Source organism: Eutrigla gurnardus, assembly GCF_963514095.1.
Source record: "Eutrigla gurnardus genome assembly, chromosome: 22".
In the NCBI taxonomy this organism is placed as follows: domain Eukaryota; kingdom Metazoa; phylum Chordata; class Actinopteri; order Perciformes; family Triglidae; genus Eutrigla; species Eutrigla gurnardus.
This window is the reverse complement of record NC_139933.1, coordinates 4,258,006-4,278,294: the sequence shown is the minus strand read 5'-3', so window position 1 is coordinate 4,278,294 and position 20,289 is coordinate 4,258,006. Positions and strand designations below refer to the sequence as shown.

General features: G+C 43.1%; 4 protein-coding genes across 5 annotated transcripts; all 4 read right to left on the bottom strand.

Moving 5' to 3' along the window:
• Positions 1-358: 358 nt before the first annotated feature.
• Positions 359-6,300, bottom strand: LOC311008347 (uncharacterized protein). Its single transcript, XM_084001945.1, has 7 exons — positions 6,106-6,300; positions 4,795-4,997; positions 4,058-4,159; positions 3,799-3,894; positions 3,420-3,530; positions 3,030-3,153; positions 359-2,851 (listed from the first exon to the last, which is right to left on the bottom strand). Exons 1-7 carry the CDS (start codon positions 6,122-6,124, stop codon positions 777-779), a joined length of 2,730 nt encoding a protein of 909 aa, XP_083858071.1. The 5' UTR covers positions 6,125-6,300; the 3' UTR covers positions 359-776.
• Positions 6,301-6,624: 324 nt separating this feature from the next.
• On the bottom strand, positions 6,625-10,923 carry LOC311033087 (uncharacterized protein). Its single transcript, XM_084040267.1, has 7 exons — positions 10,748-10,923; positions 10,164-10,366; positions 9,905-10,006; positions 9,691-9,780; positions 9,470-9,580; positions 9,252-9,375; positions 6,625-9,112 (listed from the first exon to the last, which is right to left on the bottom strand). Exons 1-7 carry the CDS (start codon positions 10,773-10,775, stop codon positions 7,191-7,193), a joined length of 2,580 nt encoding a protein of 859 aa, XP_083896393.1. The 5' UTR covers positions 10,776-10,923; the 3' UTR covers positions 6,625-7,190.
• A 662-nt stretch (positions 10,924-11,585) lies between these two features.
• Positions 11,586-16,250, bottom strand: kdelr2b (KDEL endoplasmic reticulum protein retention receptor 2b). Its single transcript, XM_084039584.1, has 5 exons — positions 16,040-16,250; positions 14,568-14,668; positions 14,192-14,350; positions 12,937-13,189; positions 11,586-12,762 (listed from the first exon to the last, which is right to left on the bottom strand). Exons 1-5 carry the CDS (start codon positions 16,128-16,130, stop codon positions 12,728-12,730), a joined length of 639 nt encoding a protein of 212 aa, XP_083895710.1. The 5' UTR covers positions 16,131-16,250; the 3' UTR covers positions 11,586-12,727.
• Positions 16,251-16,845: 595 nt separating this feature from the next.
• On the bottom strand, positions 16,846-20,246 carry mettl9 (methyltransferase 9, His-X-His N1-histidine). 2 transcript variants are annotated; one of them, XM_084040015.1, is made up of 6 exons: positions 20,103-20,246; positions 19,741-19,902; positions 18,891-19,081; positions 18,610-18,819; positions 18,334-18,518; positions 16,846-18,244 (listed from the first exon to the last, which is right to left on the bottom strand). In XM_084040015.1, the coding sequence occupies exons 2-6, from the start codon at positions 19,834-19,836 to the stop codon at positions 18,018-18,020; spliced, it is 909 nt and encodes a 302-aa protein (XP_083896141.1). In that variant the 5' UTR covers positions 19,837-19,902; positions 20,103-20,246; the 3' UTR covers positions 16,846-18,017. The 2 variants fall into 2 exon arrangements, with proteins under 2 accessions (XP_083896141.1, XP_083896140.1); XM_084040014.1 differs by lacking the exon at positions 20,103-20,246 and having other exon boundaries at positions 19,741-20,071.
• Positions 20,247-20,289: the final 43 nt, after the last annotated feature.

The window sequence follows — 20,289 nt, the reverse complement described above, 5'->3', positions numbered from 1 at the left end:
TGCTGTTCCTGCCATGGCTGAGATGCTCCACTCCAGCAGTCTTCGTTGTTATAGAAGGAATAGCACAGGTGGTGCTAACATTAACGGTTATTTAATTCTACTAAAGCGTCCCAGTTAGCCGTGAACACTACCAGGACGCACAGATTAAAACAGGCATCAATCAATGTATTCTCTGTGACATGTCAACATGTCCTTGGGAGGGGCAAGGTAATGTAATTTATGGCTGCACATTTACATTATAATTATTCTATCATTATACTTTCCATTGCGTCTTTTGAAGCCCTGTATAAAATCCAGCTCGAATTTCTGTCAACAAGAAACAAAAGTTCAAACGTTCAACATCATATGAATGACGTCACTCGAGTTAATCAAATGACGCTTGGAATTACATGTTGAATTTATTCAAGAAAAAGTAGCCGATTCCCAAAGGAATCAAGGATTATAGCATTTATACATACAAATCTTATGTAGAACTACAGCAAACATTTCTGTAAAAAATACAGTTACATTTTTTTTTCTTTACAATGCACTATACAATTACACAGTTCCCAACAATACAAGCCACAGAGACAGCAACGTGGCCAACATTTTATGGAAAACATACTTCAACTGAAAAAAAAAACCTGGTTTTAAATCAACATCAACATCCACACTGTTGCTGACGTGTCCTTGAGCAAGGGTCAAAGCCTCAACGGTTGCTCACATTCTGGTCTGACCTCCTTCGAGCCAACGATAATCAGAAAGTCCCTACGTGAATTTGTATCATGTAACATTAACTATGCATGAACAAGTCTCCTGTGCCGTTTTAAGCCATGCAAGCTTGAGAAGCCCTTGTTGCATATGGCACACACATATGGTCTCTCTCCTGTATGGGTGCGCATGTGCAAGGTAAGAAAGCAGGACTGGACAAAACCTTTTTCACAGATGTTGCACTTAAACGGCCGTTCCCCGGTATGGTACCGCCTGTGTATCTTTAATTCTGCGGCGGATCTGAAGGACTTGTCGCAGTCGTCGCACTTGAAAGGCCGCTCGCCCGTGTGGATCAAAGTATGCCTCACCAACGCGTCCTTGCCAAAGAACCCCTTCCCACAGAACTCGCATGGGAAACGCAGCCCTTTGTGATGGAAATTGTCATGTTTCAGAAGGCATCTTCTGGAAGTGAAGGTCTTCCCGCACTGAGCGCAGGTGAAGGTCGGCAACGGCTTCTCGGATACCGGTTCGCCAGAGTGATGCACGCGCTCCACGTGCCTCGTCAATGTGACGCCGTGTCGGAATTTCTTGCCACATTCCCAGCAGAGGAACGGATACGCTTTAGTGTGTTTCTTCTGGTGCTCCACAAGGTCGGAGTAGGAGCGGAATCTTTTGCTGCAATGAGGACACTGAAACGGTTGATAGCCGGTGTGTTTCCACTCGTGTCTGATGAAACGCTTCAGACTAGCAAAGGTTGTCAGACAGTGGGTGCAGGTGAAAGGCTCGGTGGGATTGTGGACGTCGATGTAATGCTTATGAAGGGCCTTGAAGACGGGGAAGTTCTCCTCACACTGGTTACACTGAAACGGCGTGTGCGATTCCTTGTGCATCGCCAAAGCCTCGGGGTCCCGGACCAGCTTCATGCACACCTCGCAGTACAGCGGGTTGTGAGTTTGTTTGTGGGATTCCAACGTCGACTTGTACTTGAACGCCTTGTCACATTCATCACACCTAAAACAATGCTTCACGTCCTCGGGCTGCTCGGGATCCACCTGTTGCTCATTGTAGCAAATGTTTCTTAAATGAAACCTAAAAGTTTGTTTGCACTTAAACTCGACGCTGCAGTGAGGACAGTAGAACGGACCTTCGAGCAAACTTTTGTTTCCTTCAGGGCTCGGCTGTCCTGTTTCTTTGGAAGACCTCCCCTCTGCTGAGTCTGTGTAGTCGGGGTCCTGGGCCGTGTCGTCCGGCGGCTGCCCTTCATCGGTTGCCTCACAAGGATTCCCACTGGATGATTGTTCACCTTCATCTGCCGCAGTCTCTTGCTCCTTTGGTTTCCTGCCAGGTTTCGCTTTTGTCTGATTTGGACATCTGTGTTGCTGCAAGTAACGCAAGCTCTTATAAAACCTTTTACACATCGGACAAGAAAAGGGCAGCTCCTCTGAGTGGCGATTCATGTGGCGCTCTAAGAACTTGGCACGACTCACCACCTTCCCGCACACTTTGCACGTTCTCTCGTCCAAGTCGTTGATTTTTGCTGTAGCTTGAGATCTGGGAAACCTTTTAGAGCCACTGTTCGCCGTACTGGTCTGTGCCTTTCCCGATTTCCTCCACTGCGACAGGTAGCGTTTCATCTTAAGTCCACGGTTCTTTCGCACAGGTCTATCCCACATGACCTCATAATCTGGATCTTCTTGTTTGCTCCTCGTTCTGCTTTGCACTTCAAAGTCTTCGTCTTGGGGACATTTCTTTTTCCTTCCACGCCTGTTTGGCTTTTTCTCCACGCCGTCTAGCACCGTCACCTGGCCGTCCTCCCCGATCATCAGGGTTCCAGATTGGCCGTCGTCGTGGTCGTCTGCCATTTCAGCCTCACTGGCCTCAGTGCCCTCGACAGGATCTGTAACCACCACATTGTCCATTTCTGCTTTCACCTCGCCACCGACACCGACGCCGAACCACTGGGTCTGCACACACTCTTCAGAGTTCCCGGCTCCCTCCACGTACACCTCTTTGTTCTCAGATTCCACCTCCATCTCCGTGCAGACTGTGTACATGAGTCCGCTCTCTGCCTCCGTTTCTGTTTGTTCGTTGACGATCACAACCCTTTCCACAGGAGGGAGGCACAAGGCCGACAGGATGCCACTGTCAACAACGTAAGACTCTGAAAAGAGGAGAACACAGTACTTGAGAATGTTTTCTATTCCAGTGAATGATATTACGTGCAAATGTTGCTACTGAATCAGTTTTGCTGAATGCAGCATCGATGGTTTGAGTTACTATGCAATAATGTTTTTTTAAAATGGAACAACCAAAGCTCAGTGAAACTGTGAGATGCTTACCGATGTCCTCTAATTGACTGAGGTCTTTCTGAGTGTCCAGTAAGGATTTGAGCTGCTGAGGTTGAGTGAAAGTTTCCATGCATTCAGTCAGAACAGAGGAGGCGTCGCTGAGCAGAGATGCAATCTGACAAAGACAAAATGAAAACCAATATGAGGCAAAAGCACTGCAGAAACCCTTCTGACATTTTGCACTGAATGCACTGAAGGCCACTGTTATAACCAGACTCTAACAATGAGTACTTGTGGCAATCTGGTGCAAAAATAAAAGCACAAAACCTAATAAAACTGCTACGTGAAGCCAAAAATCAGTCTTTTGTGTAGAAATATAAAGCATGGAGGTGGGAATACGCCATGAGTGAATCTTTTTTTGTAATTCATTTTGAAATTTACCTGTTGAAGAGTTCGGGTGGGAAGAAGTTTTTCAAGTCTGGACAGAAACAGCCACATCAATGTCTGGATTGCTTTGTCATAGGTGGGGCCAAAGTCTCCTGGGAAAACATCCTAAAACACAAACAAATTCAGAAATGTCAAATATCTGTGCTGTCCATACAAACCACAAATTCACAAATTCAGGGCAAACAGGATATTGTCATGAAATATTCCTTTTAATCACCTAAACACAGACATAGCATGGCTTCAGCGTAATTGAATGCATACATTTTTTACATTTTATAGTTAGTCTGAACCTATAAACAATTTTGCTCTACCAAACATGGACAAATGATGTGCTAGGGAAAAGTCTGGTGCCCTGTATATAACAAACACATACTTGGAAGAAGTTTCTCCTCTCCTCAGGGTCTTTCAGCAGGTTTTGGACAAGGCCCATGAATTGTGAGTCGGATACTTCTTGTTCTGCATGATCAGTCTGTAATAAAAGATGCTTTTAAAAGGCAGAAGAAACTCCACACTAAAAAGCAAGCACTTCAGGACTACAAATCATGACTGCATAAACAGTGAAAACCAATGTGAAATCGCAACCACAAAAAAAGCATTTCTGTATTTCATATCGACGACAGGTTTCGACTCACCTCAACATTCCACAGAGATCTGAGGTTCTGCATTCGGTCGAGATGTGGCTGAATAATATGGAGGACAGCAGTCTCCTCAGAGCGACACAGCTCTAGGATCAGCTACAATCAGAGGAACATAATGAACAAGTCTTTCCGAGGGAAATAAATTCAGTCCAGAGCTGCACATCTGCACGCATAACCAGCATTTCTCTGATTAACTAATCTGTCACACTGACTGGAAACATTTTACATGCAACCTCTGAGTGCCTGAGCTATATATACATGCCTGACGAAATGCCTTTCCTCAAAGTAAAGGAAATGAGTTGATCTGTGACAACCTCCAGACTGACATCTGAAGACACAAGCCGGAATTATATTCGAGTTCTAGACGTCCATGCAAGAAAGCCGAGGCTGCTAGTCGCCGTGATGGACTGATGCTACAGTACCAAAAGTCAAGCCAATTGCTGCAAAAACGAGATGAATATGTGGTGAATCATAGAGCTACAATGTAAACAGAAAACATGCATTCGACAACAGAGGCTCGTCATCAATCTTTGCTTGTGTAGATACAATCATATCAAAACAAGCTTTGGCCAGAGGGCTGACACTTGTTGTTGGTTGGTTTGTAGATGAGTAGCAGCTGATCAACTTGCATAACAAAGATCTTCATCTAAGATTTTTAAATAATGTCTTTGAATTTAAAAAAACCCATCAGCCACACCCCATAATCCCCACAACATCAAAGTCTTCCTCACCCGTGCTCGGAGACCCAGAACGAGTTCAGCTCGCTGCCTCGTCGAGAGAAGTTGAGGAACTGTCTCCGTCACTATGAATACAAACTCCTCAAGCAGCCCATAATCCAACACGATTTTTTGCTCCACCGTCTGCCAGATGGCTGCAGAGACCAGCCGGATCGGTGGGATGAGGAGACGCAGAGCAGAGAGGGGAAGAGAGGGACCTGCAAACAGAGAACAACTATTTGAATGTATAGTAGATAACATAGCACCACTATGATAACTATTAGATAAATACTTATTTTGTTGAATGATAATGCACTATTTTATAAAAGACAGCATAAGCTCCCCATGCAATTTCTGTGCAGATATGCTGTAGATTGTCAAAAAATAATGTTGATAATGACGAGAGAATCACAGTGAGAAGTGAGAAAAATCTCCTTTTTAAAATAGTGTTGTTTAAGTGAATCTTCTGGGTTTTCCCCTAAAACTGCCAGGTCATCAACGTCACCACAGACAAACTGACGGCTACTGCTAACTAGCTAAATGTTGTAATGCAATAACACCAGAGGCACACAAGGGAAACATTCAACAACTCCACTTTCCTCAACTCTCACTGTAACAGCAATTGCAAAAAGCGGTTGATGCTCAGAAACATTATCAATTTACTCAGACGAAACAAGTATACAAAACACAACTAATAACGCACATTTTTTGGTTGTTTCACTGATATTGTTTCCCCAACAGAAACCCACGAATTCACCGTTGGCAAACCTGTGGTCTCGGGTGTTGTGAATATTAAATAAAGTACTTTCGTTTTCTTCTGGAACTCAGCAATACACAGGTGCCGGGCGGCCTCTTGTCATTTCCGTGATCCAACGTAATATTGACTTCATATGACATGACGGTATGCGTCATATAATAATACAGCATAACCAGTGGCACACAAACACTGGGAATATATGTACAATCACGTAGCATGGGAATATATATCTATACTGGTGGTTGTTGTTGTTTATTTGAAACCAGCAATCAGTAAATACTGAGTTATCTGGTGCTAATTTAGCTAGCGTTAGCTCAGATGCATAGCCTCCTAGCATTATCCTAGCGTTAACGGCTAGCACTTATACAGAAACTTAATGTACGTAATGACATTGCGCTAGCTACCGGTGTCCACCGGTGAGAAGTCAAAATGTAGATGAAGTGCGTAAAGTGTATGAGTTACCGTTAAAAGAGAAGTTGTTATCGTAGCGGAGCTAGCAATGCTATTCCCGCGCGCGGGCTGCGTTGCGGCCTAGCCAAACAAATGTATGTGTGAGCGTTTACACTCACCAGAAACATCTTCGTCCATCTTTTGTCTTCACTGCAGTTACATTACAGTTAGAGCAATATGGTGTCCGTCGCTCGACTGAAGCCAGACGAAACGTTTTCACGGCGGTTGTGTGGTCAAGAGACTGGGAATTACACAGCACGGGCAAGCTAAACGGCTGCGGTCGAGAAGTTTTTTTTTTTTTTGCTCAGGGAAGGTTCCTAACGGAACAAATGACCCGGATGTAGTTAAGTGGCAGCCATGATAAGAGCCGTTCGAATTCTCTACGTTAAGGAAAGGTGCTTCGATGCTTCCTTTCATGTCTCCTTTAGTCTAGGGAACACCGGAACGTCCTTTACCAAAGGAAAGGACAATTTAACGATTTAAATTAACAACTCGGCCGTTCATGAAAACAACAATATGGCTATTTGAACATTTAACAATTACTTTCATGCAGAAATATAGTAATTGGAGTAATTGTGTTGTGTAAATGTGAGTGGACAGTGATAATCATTTAATAACATTTGTATTTATTTATTTCAATCATGTTTAAGAAAATCAACTAAAATCAATTAGTTGTTGGTTAGGGTGGAGGCTTTGGTGGAGATGTAGACCTGCATATATACTGTACACATACACATAATTCTTTCTTCTTTTAAGACTACTTCTTCTGTTTAATGCAATGTCTAATTGGGCTTTTCATCATGTTCATTATATTTTACAACATTGTGGATTTTCTTAGACACAGATCACCGGATAAAAAATACTTTCATGCCTCAGGAAATGTGAATCAAACCATTTAAAATAACAACTACAAAACAAAGACCTGGTTTCTGAAGAAGGAAGGTTTGAAGGAAAACAGATAACAAAAAAAGCTCCACAGATTTTTTAAGTGACAAGATTAGATTTGAACAGTCTAAAGCTGATAGCTACCGTTCTGTTCCAAGTTAGCATTACACTTCTAGAACATTGCACGACTCGCAATGTTTAAATGATCAAAATCGATGCAGCAGAATCAGAAAAAAAGAAAAAAGAATGTGTGGAATAGATGATAACTCTAATTCTGCTGGATTGATTTTGATCATTTAAAAAAAAAGAGAGAACATTTTCATGCTTTTATGCTCACGTTTATGCTTTTATGCTTTACAAATGTATGTACAAGTGTTTTGTGTCTTTGCATGCTGTAGCGTTTGGGGAAAGACTTGCCGCAGAAATTACAAACAAACGGCTTCTCTCCCGAGTGTATTTTGTCATGCGTTTTGAGATGACACATTTTTATGAAGCCCTTTCCACAGACATCACATTTAAAAGGTCTCTCTGTCGTGTGCTGTATCAGCCCGTGATTCTTCACTTCAGAAGTGGACCTGAAGTACTTGTCGCAGTCAGGCTCGGTGCATTTGAAAGGTTTCTCTCCCGTGTGGATTAATTTGTGTCGAGCGATTGTCGATTCGGAGAGCATCTTCCCGCAGTCGGGGCACGGATGACGGAACAGCTCATTCAAGTGTTTTATCCTCTGGTGCTTCTTCAGCGTTCCCCTCTCTTTGAAGGATTTCTCACACGCGCTGCACGAGTACTTCTTCTCGTCTCGAGACTCGCTGTGGACGTAAGTCAAGTGCCGCAGCATGTTGGACCGGTGGGAGAATGTCTTGCCGCACTCGGCACACAGGTAGGGTCTCTCTCTCGTGTGGACTCTTTGGTGGGAGCTTAGATCGGCGTCGCTTCTGAATCTCGCGCTGCACTGAGCGCACTGGAACGGCAGATGACCCGTGTGTTTCCACTCGTGTGCGATTAAAATAGGCAGGCTGGACACGACTTTGGGACAGTGGGTGCATTTAAATGGCCTGCCGATCTTATGGACGTTCTTGTAATGCTTGATCAAGGGCATAAAAAGAGTGAAGGTCTCCTCGCAGCGGTTACACTGGAACAAGGTGTGAGAAGCCTTGTGTCTGGCCAACACCGCCGCGTCTCGCAACACCTTCCGACACACGTTGCAGTAGAGCTCGTTGTGGGTCATTTTGTGTCTCTCCAGTGAAACTTTGTACTTGAACGCCTCGTCACATTCGTCACAAGTGTACAGTTTTTTGGCTTTGGCCAGCCTCTCCGGATCCACCCGTTGGCGATTGAACTCGAAGCAGGTTCGGTTCAAATGCAGCCTCAACGACGAGTAGAGTTTAAACCTGCTGTCGCAGTGAGGGCAGGCGTAATCGTCGGTGGGGAAGTGGATTTTCATGTGACGTCTCAGGCCCGTGTTCACCGGCTCATTGCAGATAAAACACTGGATGGTCCGAGATTTTTTGGGAACGTTTACTTTGATGTTGGAGATGACAGGCTTTCTGCCGGTAGCCAATAGGTTTTTCGTGAAGGAAGGGTCCTTATTTGAGCTGCTAGGCAACAGATCACCTTCTGTAAAACTACTCAGAGGAGTCGCAAAGGGAGGCTCATCATCCGAGTAGTTCGACCATGAATCAGCCATACTACGGCTACTACTAGAAGTCTTATGGGAAGAGTCATCAGAGTAGTAAGACCACGAGTCGGCATCGCTGCAATCATCAATAGGAGCCAAATACGTGTCGTCGTCTTTGCTGGCGCTGTTTGACTCCTCATCGTCAGGAACGTGTAAAAGAGCCTTCTTGGAGGGTTTGGCTTTTCTGGAAGTACAAAGACTTCTTTCCTCTTGCAACAAAATCTTTTTCATCCTCATGCCTCTGTTTCTTCTCACAGGTCGAGACCCCAAAGACAGTGGCATTTCCAGTCTTTGTAGCTGAACACTGCATCGTTTTAAAGGAGCGTTTTCTTCCCGCCGTGTTTTTCCTCCCGAAGTCACCTCAGTTCCATTTTCATCAGCTTTAATCTCACTCGTCGGACATTCTGGGGTCGCGTCGGGAGACGACGTCAAAGATCCGTTGTCCACATCAGACGTACGTGATGGCACATTCTCCATGATGTTGGCTTGTGGTTTACCAGTCTTTGTTTTTTCTTCAGAGGCAAGTTTGAGAGCTGAAATAATGCAGGTGCCATCCAAGGAAGCATCTGAAACAGATAAAAATAATGAATTGTCTCATTAATAATATTATTACATTTTTACCAAACAACGACTGTTACCATGTTGTTATTGAGCTGTAATGTGAAGTGCTACACTACTGGAATGGTAAAAAGTATAAAGGCTTGCCATTGTGATCCAGTTGGCTGAGGTCTTTTTGATAATGCAGCAGGGTTTTGAGCTCCTCGCAGCGAGACACCGACTCCACGCATTCCTTCAGAACGGAGGACACCCCACCAAACATGGAGGCAACCTGGAGAGAATGAAAATGAAAAAGTCAAAGCAAGCCTACACTGACAGCAACATGACCTGGTGTTTCCAACATTTGATGTCTATTCTTTATGCACCTGTTGGAACGTTTGAAGAGGAAGAAACTGTTCAAGTCTGGACAAAAACACCCACATCAAGGTGTGAAGTGCCTCGTCATACGTGGGACCAAACTCTTCTGGGAAAACGTTCTGAAAGACATGACATGACAAAAAAAAGCTACAATGACCGACATTAAAAATCTGAAACACAAGATGTTGGAGAAGAGACACAAGATGAACGAAAGCGCTGCAACACTGACCTGAAAGAAGTGTTTCCTTTCGTCAGGATTTTTCAGCAACTTCTTAACTAAGTCCACAAATTGTGGAGCTTCCATATGTTCAGCACCAGCCTGCATGAAATGACATGAGCATTAAAAGGAAAATAAACAATCTGCATTGTCAAGTGTGTGGTTATCTTTAGGGTTAAAGATACCGTGACCACAGCAATTCAAAGGAACAGGACTTTAAACTCACCTCCATCACCCACGCCTCAGTGAGCAGCTGCACTCTTTCCAGGTGAGGCTGAACGAGACCAAAGTCAGCGGTGGCTTCAAACTGACAGATCTCCAGAATCAGCTAAAACCACAAAGCAACCGGGGGAGACGACACTTCGTTGAGAAATATAAGTTAACAGTTAGGTGCAGCAGTCTGTCCGCATTACTACATTTTATTATGTCATTTGGTCACAGTACATCCCTACATGGTAATAATTACGACTCCTGCTCCTCCTCACCCGTGCTCTGAGGCCCAGAATAAGTTGGGCCCTCTGGCGAGTGGTGAGCAGCTCCGGAACAATGGCCGTAACCATGGAAACAAACTCTGCAAGCATCCCATAATCAGCCACGACCTTCTGCTGGACCGTCTGCCAGATGGCTGCAGAGACCAGTCGGATCGGTGGGACCAGGAGTTGCAGGGCGGCGAGGGGGAGGGGGGTACCTGAACGTAAACAGCAGGGGAGTCATGTCTCTCTCTACACAAGCATCACCTTCATCTTACTTAGCTGACATGTTTTATATCAGCTATAACTTAAGACTCCAGATCACATGACCTAAACATTTTGACTTGTACTTGAAGACTGCTATAATTATGCTGAGTATAGTTACTTTTGAGTTACTCTAATATGATATGAGGCTTCTTCATCATAATATAAACGTAAAAACACCCACAATATTAATGTTCCGGTTATGTTTTGCACAGAGCGATATGGAAAACAAGACCGTCGGGTTAAACGTTCATGACTATCATTCAACAGTTAGCTAAGTGGAGCTAACGTTAGCTAGTAGTTGTTTTTTCCAACAGGCTGAAGAGTTTACTCACAACAGTCCTTTGGAGTGTTGTCTTCCATCCCGTTTAACCCGACGTGTCGCGCGTTATCAGCGTATTTGACATTTAATTAAGTATAAAATAAAATATGAAGTCCATTCTCATCACTTCCGCTCCGTCTAATGCTTCTTATTTTATCTTATCGACGAGGAGATAAACAGGATAGATCTTCTTCGGTGGTGGTGGATACGGTAGATACACTTGGTCCGGCGGTGATTATGTTCCGTGTTGCACAAGTCGACGAGTTCCAGGTAAAGGCTGCGTTCGAATAGTAAAACATAACTTTCCTTTAACCTCGAGGGAAAACGTCATGAGGTCAAAGATGAAAAGGAGAAAAATTAGGATTTAGGGAAGACAACGGCCCGACCGATAGTGGGTTTTAGCCCAGAAATGCATATTTAAATAAAATAAAATACAAATAAGTGGTATTGGAGCTTCCCTATTCTTAGAGGCTTCATATATATATATATATATATATATATATATATATATATATATATATATATATATATAGAGAGAGAGAGAGAGAGAGAGAGAAATAACTATATAAATGAAGTATAAAGTAAGTAAGTACGGTATACATTTGGTGAGTCTCCTACCATGAAAGAAGCTAAATATTTTACTCACCAAATTTCTGTATACTTTTTATTTCAGCTCAACTATGGAATGACAAACCTTCTGAATCATTCTATCAGCAGTGATTGTCTTTAATATTATACAGCAGCAAACAGTGCTCTACTGCTAATTAACTAAATCTCTGGTTGGATATTCCTCCATGCTTAATTGATGAAGTCATCTCTAAACAGCATCGTTACCACAGAATGGAGACAAATGTTTCCCATAAAGTCTTTATTCGTGGTGGCAACATCATGCAAAAGCTCTGGTAAGAAATTAAAAGATAACTTGGAATGATGCACAGAAATTAAAATAGAAGCAGATATGAGTTCGTAGAGTCGTGCTCATCTCAGACAGGGAGGTTTAATTCTACTGTTAAAATGTTGCACAACTGCGAACCTGGAAAATGATCAAACAAAAACATCGGCACTGAGAAGAAAAATGAAAGATTTCTGTTGTGATAATTCACACACAGCACTCTCTCAAACCTTTTAAGTAGCCATGTGAGAGGAATGGGCTGGGCAACCATGTATACTTTACAAATGATATACTGTCTTCACTGGGTAACAAAAGGTAATCAAATGAAGAAAGTCATTTACAGTGATGTGAGTTCACTGGCATCCTTTCCCCCCGTTTTCTTCATTCACATAAAAGCAACTCATACCGGTAAATTTTACCGGCATTTCAACAACAACAAAAACATTTTCTGGAAAAGAGATTGTTAAATTATGGCATCTACACTGAATTTATATTCCACCAAGGGCACAGGAAACTATTGTCTTTATACATGGTAATGCATAGTGGTCAAAAACAGAAGAGCAAAACATGAATAATTTGACCACCAAGATTATCAGATTCCTCCCCAAATTGATTCAGGAAAAACAACGCACATTTATTCCGATTTCAAATACTAATAACAAATGCTTGAGTCAATAATATCCCACCACAAGAAGTCCGCTTCAATATCATACAACGCCAAATCAAAGGCAATTTTACATCTTCAGCTCTTATTCAGCAATGTGTCAAATCTTCAAAGTACACATTTTTTTTTTCTGTAGAAAACTCACATTTTTTTCTTCCTTTATACAGAGTAATAAAAAAAGTTAAGGCAAGATGCATCAAACAGAAATCCGAAGGCTATGGACCAGCCTCTGCAGGTGCTCTGATTCTGGATCAGAAGAAGGTGCAGCCAGCGGGCTCCACTTCGCTCTCTGTCTCAGGCATCTTACACTGGCGGGAGGGGAAGAGGAGGAAGCGGTGGTGGAGGGTGGGCGGGGCGTTGTCAAAGGTGTCCACTACCATTCCTCCTCCCCCTCCGATCCCCCTCCACGAGTCTGCCAAAACACTCTTCTTTGGCACTTAAGCTGGCAGACTCAGCTTCTTTCCTTTCAGTACTGAAACAAGACAGGATGGCTTCATGTTCACCACAGACCAATAACACAAGAACAACACTCATAACGACAGGAAAACGGCAAAAAGCAGCATTTTTTAAAAACCGAAACCAACCACCGGCACAAAAGAAAAACACTTTCACAGTTTAAATGAAACAAAAATGCAGCAGCACTCACCTTTTGTGACATACAAATAGAAGAAGTCGCAGTAGAGGATGGTCTGCACCACCCCAGCAACGATGGCGATCATGTCAAAGAATCCCTCGAAGTAGAACCTCCATATCCAGTTGATGAGGTAGAGGGCTCTGTAGAGTCCCAGGAAGAACAGGTAGTGGGTGGTGATGGTCTCCGCCTCACCGGTTTTGCTGATCATGAAGAGCTGTGGCAGGATGGCCACCGACTCCAGGTAGATTGAGAACGTCCACAGAATCTGGAGCCAAACAAAGAGGCAGACAGAGTGTTGATGGAAAATAATTGGGAGAAAAAGATTCCTAATATGAACTGAGTGAATTCGAAACATTTAAATACTTGTCCTTGAGACATGCTTTTATCTCCCAGTGTATTTCCCGTTGCAGCATGTGAATAAAAGCAGCTGGCAGGAAGTAAACATGGGCCATAGTCGTTGCTTAGCAATTAAATTCTGTTGAAGCATGCATATGCATATATGTAGATGAAGAAATGAACAAAAAGCACACACCTGTAGGCGAGCTAGATATTTGGGATGGGCCGGTGCAAACATTCTCCAAACCGGTTTGAGGTTAAACCAAACACTCGACTACCAAGATGAACCACTAGGCTTCGCACTTCATTCAGCAGCCGCTTGTCAATGAGAGCTTACTAACTCCTGCAGTGTTTACAAGCCTCAAATCCAAAAAGATCATCATATCGGTGCAGTTTTAGTTGCCTTTGGGACTAACTCTGCTGTGTCTTGTCACTCAAACATACACATGAATGTTCTAGTAAACAGATAGACGACATGCTCCCTCCTCAGGCCTCAGCTCTGCAGCCTGGCAGACACTAGTGGCTGTCTTATAAACATAATATTATGTTCATCAGGTCATCTTGCTGTGACAGACTTTGTGTCAGTCCCTGTTAATTGCATCCCTCTGGGTTGCTGTAGGAAAAAGGGGATCCTGATGCAGGCTTTTTTTTTAATTAGCCAGATTGCGTCATAAGAACACTGTCAGCTGGTACGCATATCAACAAGCCGGTTTAAGCTCACACACCTGACCTGACCGGTAAAACCGGAAAAAAACTGACAGAGGCAAAGAGAAGAAGCGTAGACTGAGACATAACTTTATCTGGTAATGCTGTAAATCTGTGTTTGACTGGAGCCTCTGCTTACGGTGCCAACCAGAGTGACAGCTACCTGCTGAGCATAAACAGTAGCATCTCTGCTAATGAAAGAGGTATCAAGTGTGTGTTCACTAACCTCCAGGGGAGAGAAGTCATGGTTGACCAGGAAAGCCAGGCCACCAACGGGGACAACCAGGAACTCCACTCTGAACGTGTCATGGTTCCCATCGTAAGTGGCCTTGAACTTCATGTAGATCAGGTACACGGTGGCGTACGCACAGCCAATGTAGATGATCTGAAAGACACGGACAAAACATGAAACACAGATATTCACTTGTCCCGGTGTGTCATGAATACAATCAAGGAGCAACAAGTACACAAGTAGTCTATTACATCTTGCTGGACACAGTCATCCTTTAGCAAACACGGGCGCGTCATATTAGTAAAAGGTCAACACCGTGTGTTCAATGCTACCAGATATGAGACTAAGGAGCAACGTGTGAGAGCTTCACCTTCATGGTGGTGTTGTAGAGAGAGATGAAGGAGGTGAGCAGGTCCAGGTAGCGAGTGGTGAACACCAACGCAAACAGGACTTGACTCTTTCCAGAAATGCCTGGGAGGAGACAGCAGAGGGCATTAAACATGTTTTATTAATATACATTTACTTTTACATTTAGGGCATTTAGCAGACGCTTTTGTCCAAAGCGACTTGCAATAAGTACAATTGTCAAAAGAAAGAAACCAAAACATATCATTGCCGATAAAGTAAGAGCTAAAAAAAAGAGTGTTAGGTCCTCGTCTGAGTAAAGTAGTAGCTGTTCAGCAAACACACCTGAAGAACAGTGCTATGATCAAAGTGCTTTAGGTAAGAACATGGAAGTGCTATTTTTTTTTTTTTTTTGTATATATACATAAAAGTAATGTAACCCTTCCTCAGCATGTGGAGCTTCTTGGGATCAAACCGGCAACCTTGAGGTAAAAGGAAAACCTGCTCTACCGCCTGAGCCACAGCGATTCCATATAATCCAACTTCTTGGGATTTATAAGTAATAAACTCATATCTAGAGGGCAATACATCCATCTTTCTAGGGCTGTTTGATGAGACTTGCTCATGTTTTAAGGTAAGCTGTGTATCTGGTGTGTTGACACGTTTACCTCAGTCACACCCACTGTCAGACTAGGAGGGGGGGTCAGTGATAGCAAAGTAGTGACAGTTATACAAGCTGGTTAAATTCTGGAACTGACACTTCCCCTAATCAACTGATCCATCTATCTATCTGCTTTCAAGCAAACAGCAGTAATGACAGAACGCTGGGTGTCTCTGGGAGTGATGCGTTAACCTTTGACCATTGCAAAAGAAAAACACAGCAAAGCTCCAACCACGATAACACAGCACTCAACCTAATCTTAAGTCACTTTGCATCTCCAACTGTCAACTAGTGATTACTCCGTGCTGCCACGTCAGACAGGGCAGACAGGGCTAACACGACGTAGGCGACTGGAGCAGGCGGCAGGAAAAAGCCAGCGTGGTTAACAGCCGACAACTGACAGGTGGAGGCCCAACATCCCAACACTAACACATGCGTTGGTCCCCTCGTCCCCTATCGTAACCCCTACGTTATCGCTGGGCTAGCAACGCCAATACTACTGTAAGCTAGCAAGACAGCCACTGCTAGCTAGACTTCACAGCTAACCTTACTTCATCCCGACGTTATTTATTTAAGTTCCACGTCGCACATCATGTCATGTTCGTGAAAAAAAAACGAGTATCAGAATGACGACCACCGTTAGCTAACGCCAGCGTTGCTAGCCTTAAGGCTAGCGTTAGCCGAGAACTGGGTAATGAGCTCCAACTAACCTCAGAGAAGTTTCACAGTAGATGTTTTTAATCGACTTAATATGTACACGACAGGACATTTCCGTGCACGTTAGAGGTTCCTGCAAACTGTAAGTAGAAGGTAACACGACTACCGATATGACTTACCGGCACAAGACCTGGTTTTCCATATTTTTAGCAGCAGGATGATGATGGCTGCTAGATGGGAGAGATCGCCGGTTAGCCTAAACACGTTCATCTTTTATGGGGAGCTCCAGCAGAGGTAACACCGATTTAAGCCTCTCGAAAGAGCTCAGTTCGACTCCGCTAACGGTTAATTTATGAGACGGCGGTGTTGAATGACACTAGAATAGACTGATTCTGGCTTCAGAAGATGGGAAAATGGCGAGCGAAGCGCGACGTGGCTTCTGGACGTGGCCAAGACAACAGCACCCAATGCAAGACGGGGAAACGCTGCTGCGCTCAGCCAATCAGAATAGGAAGATGCCTCATTTACATAATTTATGCGATATTGACGCTGCCTTCATGCTCCGTGGAAAATACAGGATATCGGGGATTCCTCTGTCATGTCAGGATTGCCATGTACAAGGAAATGAATCCCAGCTACGTGGAGAAAACATTAGACGTCCTACGAACTGGTAATATTCAAATTTGAAAAAAAAATGGAATTTAGGATTTATCACAGAAATTTCAACACCTTATAATCAGAATCAGAAACAGATTTATTACCAAGAAGATTTTACACCAACTAGGAATTTGTCTTGGTGACTAAGGTGCATACATCGGACAATTAACAATAAAAAAAACAGTGACTATAATATATACAATATAAACAAAGAGACAAAGTGAGGGATGATTGATAAATAAAGACGGGAGAGTTGTGCAAAAGAAAAAAAAAGATGGTTAAGAGATTGTGATATCACATTCACTCAGATACAAGGACAAATGAGAGCTGAGAAATGCAGAATCATGTTTATTTTTTTAAATAATGGAACACATATTATGCTCTTTCAATACAAATATTAATTGTGGCACATTTTTAAGAGTGCTGCACCTTAAAAGCGAGACCCATGTAACTTTTGAAAGGTTTCCTTTCCTTTTTATTTGCAATAAGAGAGACAAGAAGGCTGCCATCCCATTAAAACATCCACCACTACCAACTCTTCACCAATCTTGTTCCTCAGCAATAAACTTAAATCTGCAAAGAAGGCCATTAGTACTATCCAATCAGAGGCTGAGTAGGGCGGGTCTTCACTGAATGCAGGTGTCAGATCAATGTTGGCACGCATGAATAAGGTTGCCTACCCCGTTTAATGTGTTGTGTAGTTGTTTTGTTCATGTAAAAGGTCTCTAACGTGTCAGAGCCTAAAGTCCATGTCCAAAGGGAGTAACACATCTGCATAATATCTGTGTAGTCGCTAGTTGGAGAGGCTGACCAATCAGGGCAGACTTGGCATTTTAGGAAGGAGGAGCAAGAGGTCAAACGGAGCATTTCAGATAGAGGCTGAGAAGCTGCAGCACAGCCCGATTAGAGAAATTAATTAAAATGTAAACATAGTAGTAGTAGTATTAAAGCATGTAGTAGAAACGTTAAGTATGCACCAGAAAAGAAGCACAAAAGGGTCCTCTTTAAACATTATGATAGCAACTTGTGGTTTAACATAAGTTCCATAGGCGCTTTAAGAAGTCGCAATATTATTTTTGTCATTACTAATAGCAGGTAAAAAAATTTCATTAAAAGTAAAAAAAAAAAAATCCCAATTCAGAATGGTTAAATCAGGTGTGTGCATACACTAATACTGATGCATTAGAGACTAAAATAATTCAAATTCACTCCCGTTATAAAATGATGCAACTGTTACAATAAACACTTCTCACAATGAAGATATTCTATAGAACGAGCACATACAGCATGGTCACATGTAGTAGTTGTTTTTCTTTTTGCTTAAACGGTAGAGGTATCACTGTCAACAAGATGGCTGGTAAATGCAGGAACTACAGTACCTGAGCTTCAAAGTCGAGGAAATACTGTCAAGCATATGAACATTTGCACTACAATCCATTCAGGAGCAACCTACCAAGATAGTTAGATTAGCCTCCGACAGTCCGGCGGTTCATTTGGTATTCAAGCGGACTCCGACTCATCCTCCGAGGGCTTGAGAATAAAAACTGCATCGTCGAGAACGTAGTAATCGTTGTACATGTCCCCTTCACAGAGGTACGGCAACCGGGTCACAGCCTCCACCTCGAACCCTGCCCTTCGGAAAACCTCATTGGACATGTTGGTCACTTGCTCCTCCCATGTTTTTCCTTTTACTTTTAAATGTTCTTTGGGACGCTGCCATCTTCCACCTAAGAACAAACAGAGAACTTTTTTTTAAAATTTGGATTACAGAAAAACATATACAAAATCATAATAAGCAAGTTGTTTCCCGACTGACCAATTTCCACATAGGGCTGGAAGGGAAGCACTGCAGCCAGGATGAGTCTCCCCGTGTTGGGAACTAGCGATAGTTTGATGTCCCGCAGGAGATGCAGAGGATCTTCACAGCGGTCCAGCAGGTTCAAACAGCTGATCAAATCATACTGGAAACCAGTGTGCTGCCACTCATCGATACCAAGTACTCTAAGCATGAACAAAAAAAACAAAACAGTATTTTCAAACAGAGGCCGTCAAGCTAAAGGCCCATTAAACCATCCTGTGATTTGCTACTCACTTGTAATTCTTCCTCTGAAGATGCCATTTCATGGGTGCCGAGACCTCAGTTGCATAGACCTCTCTGAAGTGGGCTCCCATCACTTCAGTGACACCCCCGTCCCCAGCGCCGAGGTCCAGGAGTCTCTCAGCCCTCCAGTCTGGGCCGATCCGGAGCAGCTGCTGGAACTGCTCCGGAGAAAACACAAACATGGAGCCGCGACCCAGAAACCTGGAGACACAGGGCAACGTCAGAGGGGAGACACGCGACATGTGAATCGGAGACAGGGACGTCCCACTCACCCATTAATAGAGGTGCGTGAGACCAGCGGGCCGAGGACTGTCGATACGAAGGAGTGATACAGCTGAGTGAACAGCCAGCCAGACTTGTCCACACTCCGCTTGAGAAAATCCTTAGTGCCCGAGTCCAGGTGGCTCTGGATATACAGGGGTCGCACCGATTCTCCGAGCAGGTCTGGACCGCACCGGTACCACTAGAGTCACAAGGGGAAAGAGAAGGAAGTATTTAAGACAAATATGAAATTTAAGACAGTTGAAGAAGCATTTACTGGAGACTTGGATCAGCTATTTTAACCGTTTGAAACATAGCTTGATAATTATCAGGATATATCATTATTTTGGTGGTTTAACTGTTACATTTTTATATCATATCATATATTATATCATATATATATATTTATATATATATATATATATAGCAATAGCAAATTATTAGTTAAACGGACAAAACATGCAGCAATTATTTATTTGAAATGTGTTTATTTAGGATAAACCACCTTGAGATGTATCATCTCGTTTTCGAGGGGATCCCCACATATAACATAATCACTACAAATAACAGAAAAACATATACATAAAAACAATGAACAAAAACAATAATAAATAAAAAAAAAAGAGAAATAAAATAAAATAAAAGAGAAGAAGTAAAAAAATCAATAAACAACAGTACAAACACATTGACTATTAGCAAGTTATCAGTCAAACAGACAAAACTAGCAGCAATTTGTGAAGTTCTTCCACCGGACTTATTATTGATAATGATAATAATAATAATAATAATAATAATAATAATAATAATAATAATATTAACAACAATAATAATAATAATAATAATAACAATAATAACTCCTACCTCTTGTGTCTCCACCGCGGCCGCGTCGTTCTCGCTCACCGCGTTCATGAACAGCGAGCGGGCGAGCGGACTGCGGACGTACTTCCCCGTCCACATCCTCCTGACGGCGAGCAGGAAGGCGACGTAACCCAGCAGCCACGCCGCAAAAACCAGCGTCCTCAGCTGTAGATGACACATAATGGGACAACAACCCTGAGTAGAGAGGCGACTGCAGCCTCGAAGGAAGCGAACAGAGTGGCGGCCGGGCGGACAGCACCGAGTACTTTAATATTAGAGGGTTAGAGAGAAGAAGGTCATGGCAGCCAATTGTAAAGCTACACGCCGGGGCATGTCTCCAGTTCCAAGCCAACAAACACACAAACCTGGGGGTGGGTGGATTTAAGAAACCCCGCTGCTATTTACTCGCCATCTTAGTCGTGTCATTCCATTGTCTTATCATTCCTTACAAGTGCCGAGACAGTCGTTCACCTGTGTGGTCTCTGCCCATTATGACAACAAAAAAGACACATCCTTCCGCATATCCTGCACTTCCGGAGTAACCGCTAAATA

Coding starts and splice junctions, on each gene's coding strand:
- LOC311008347 (XM_084001945.1), bottom strand. Junction 3,531..3,798: donor AGAGGAGAAACTTCTTCCAA/GTATGTGTTTGT, acceptor TTTGTGTTTTAG/GATGTTTTCCCAGGAGACTT. Junction 2,852..3,029: donor CAGTCAATTAGAGGACATCG/GTAAGCATCTCA, acceptor TCCTCTTTTCAG/AGTCTTACGTTGTTGACAGT.
- mettl9 (XM_084040014.1), bottom strand. CDS start 19,917: ATGTGTCATCTACAGCTGAGGACGCTGGTTTTTGCGGCGTGGCTGCTG. Junction 19,082..19,740: donor CCGCGGTGGAGACACAAGAG/GTAGGAGTTATT, acceptor TTGTGACTCTAG/TGGTACCGGTGCGGTCCAGA. Junction 18,245..18,333: donor CCAGCCCTATGTGGAAATTG/GTCAGTCGGGAA, acceptor GTTTGTTCTTAG/GTGGAAGATGGCAGCGTCCC.
- LOC311033087 (XM_084040267.1), bottom strand. CDS start 10,775: ATGGAAGACAACACTCCAAAGGACTGTT. Junction 9,581..9,690: donor AAAGGAAACACTTCTTTCAG/GTCAGTGTTGCA, acceptor CATGTCTTTCAG/AACGTTTTCCCAGAAGAGTT. Junction 9,376..9,469: donor CTCTTCAAACGTTCCAACAG/GTGCATAAAGAA, acceptor CATTCTCTCCAG/GTTGCCTCCATGTTTGGTGG.
- kdelr2b (XM_084039584.1), bottom strand. CDS start 16,130: ATGAACGTGTTTAGGCTAACCGGCGATCTCTCCCATCTAGCAGCCATC. Junction 14,351..14,567: donor TCTACAACACCACCATGAAG/GTGAAGCTCTCA, acceptor CGTGTCTTTCAG/ATCATCTACATTGGCTGTGC. Junction 12,763..12,936: donor CTATTTGTATGTCACAAAAG/GTGAGTGCTGCT, acceptor GTCTTGTTTCAG/TACTGAAAGGAAAGAAGCTG.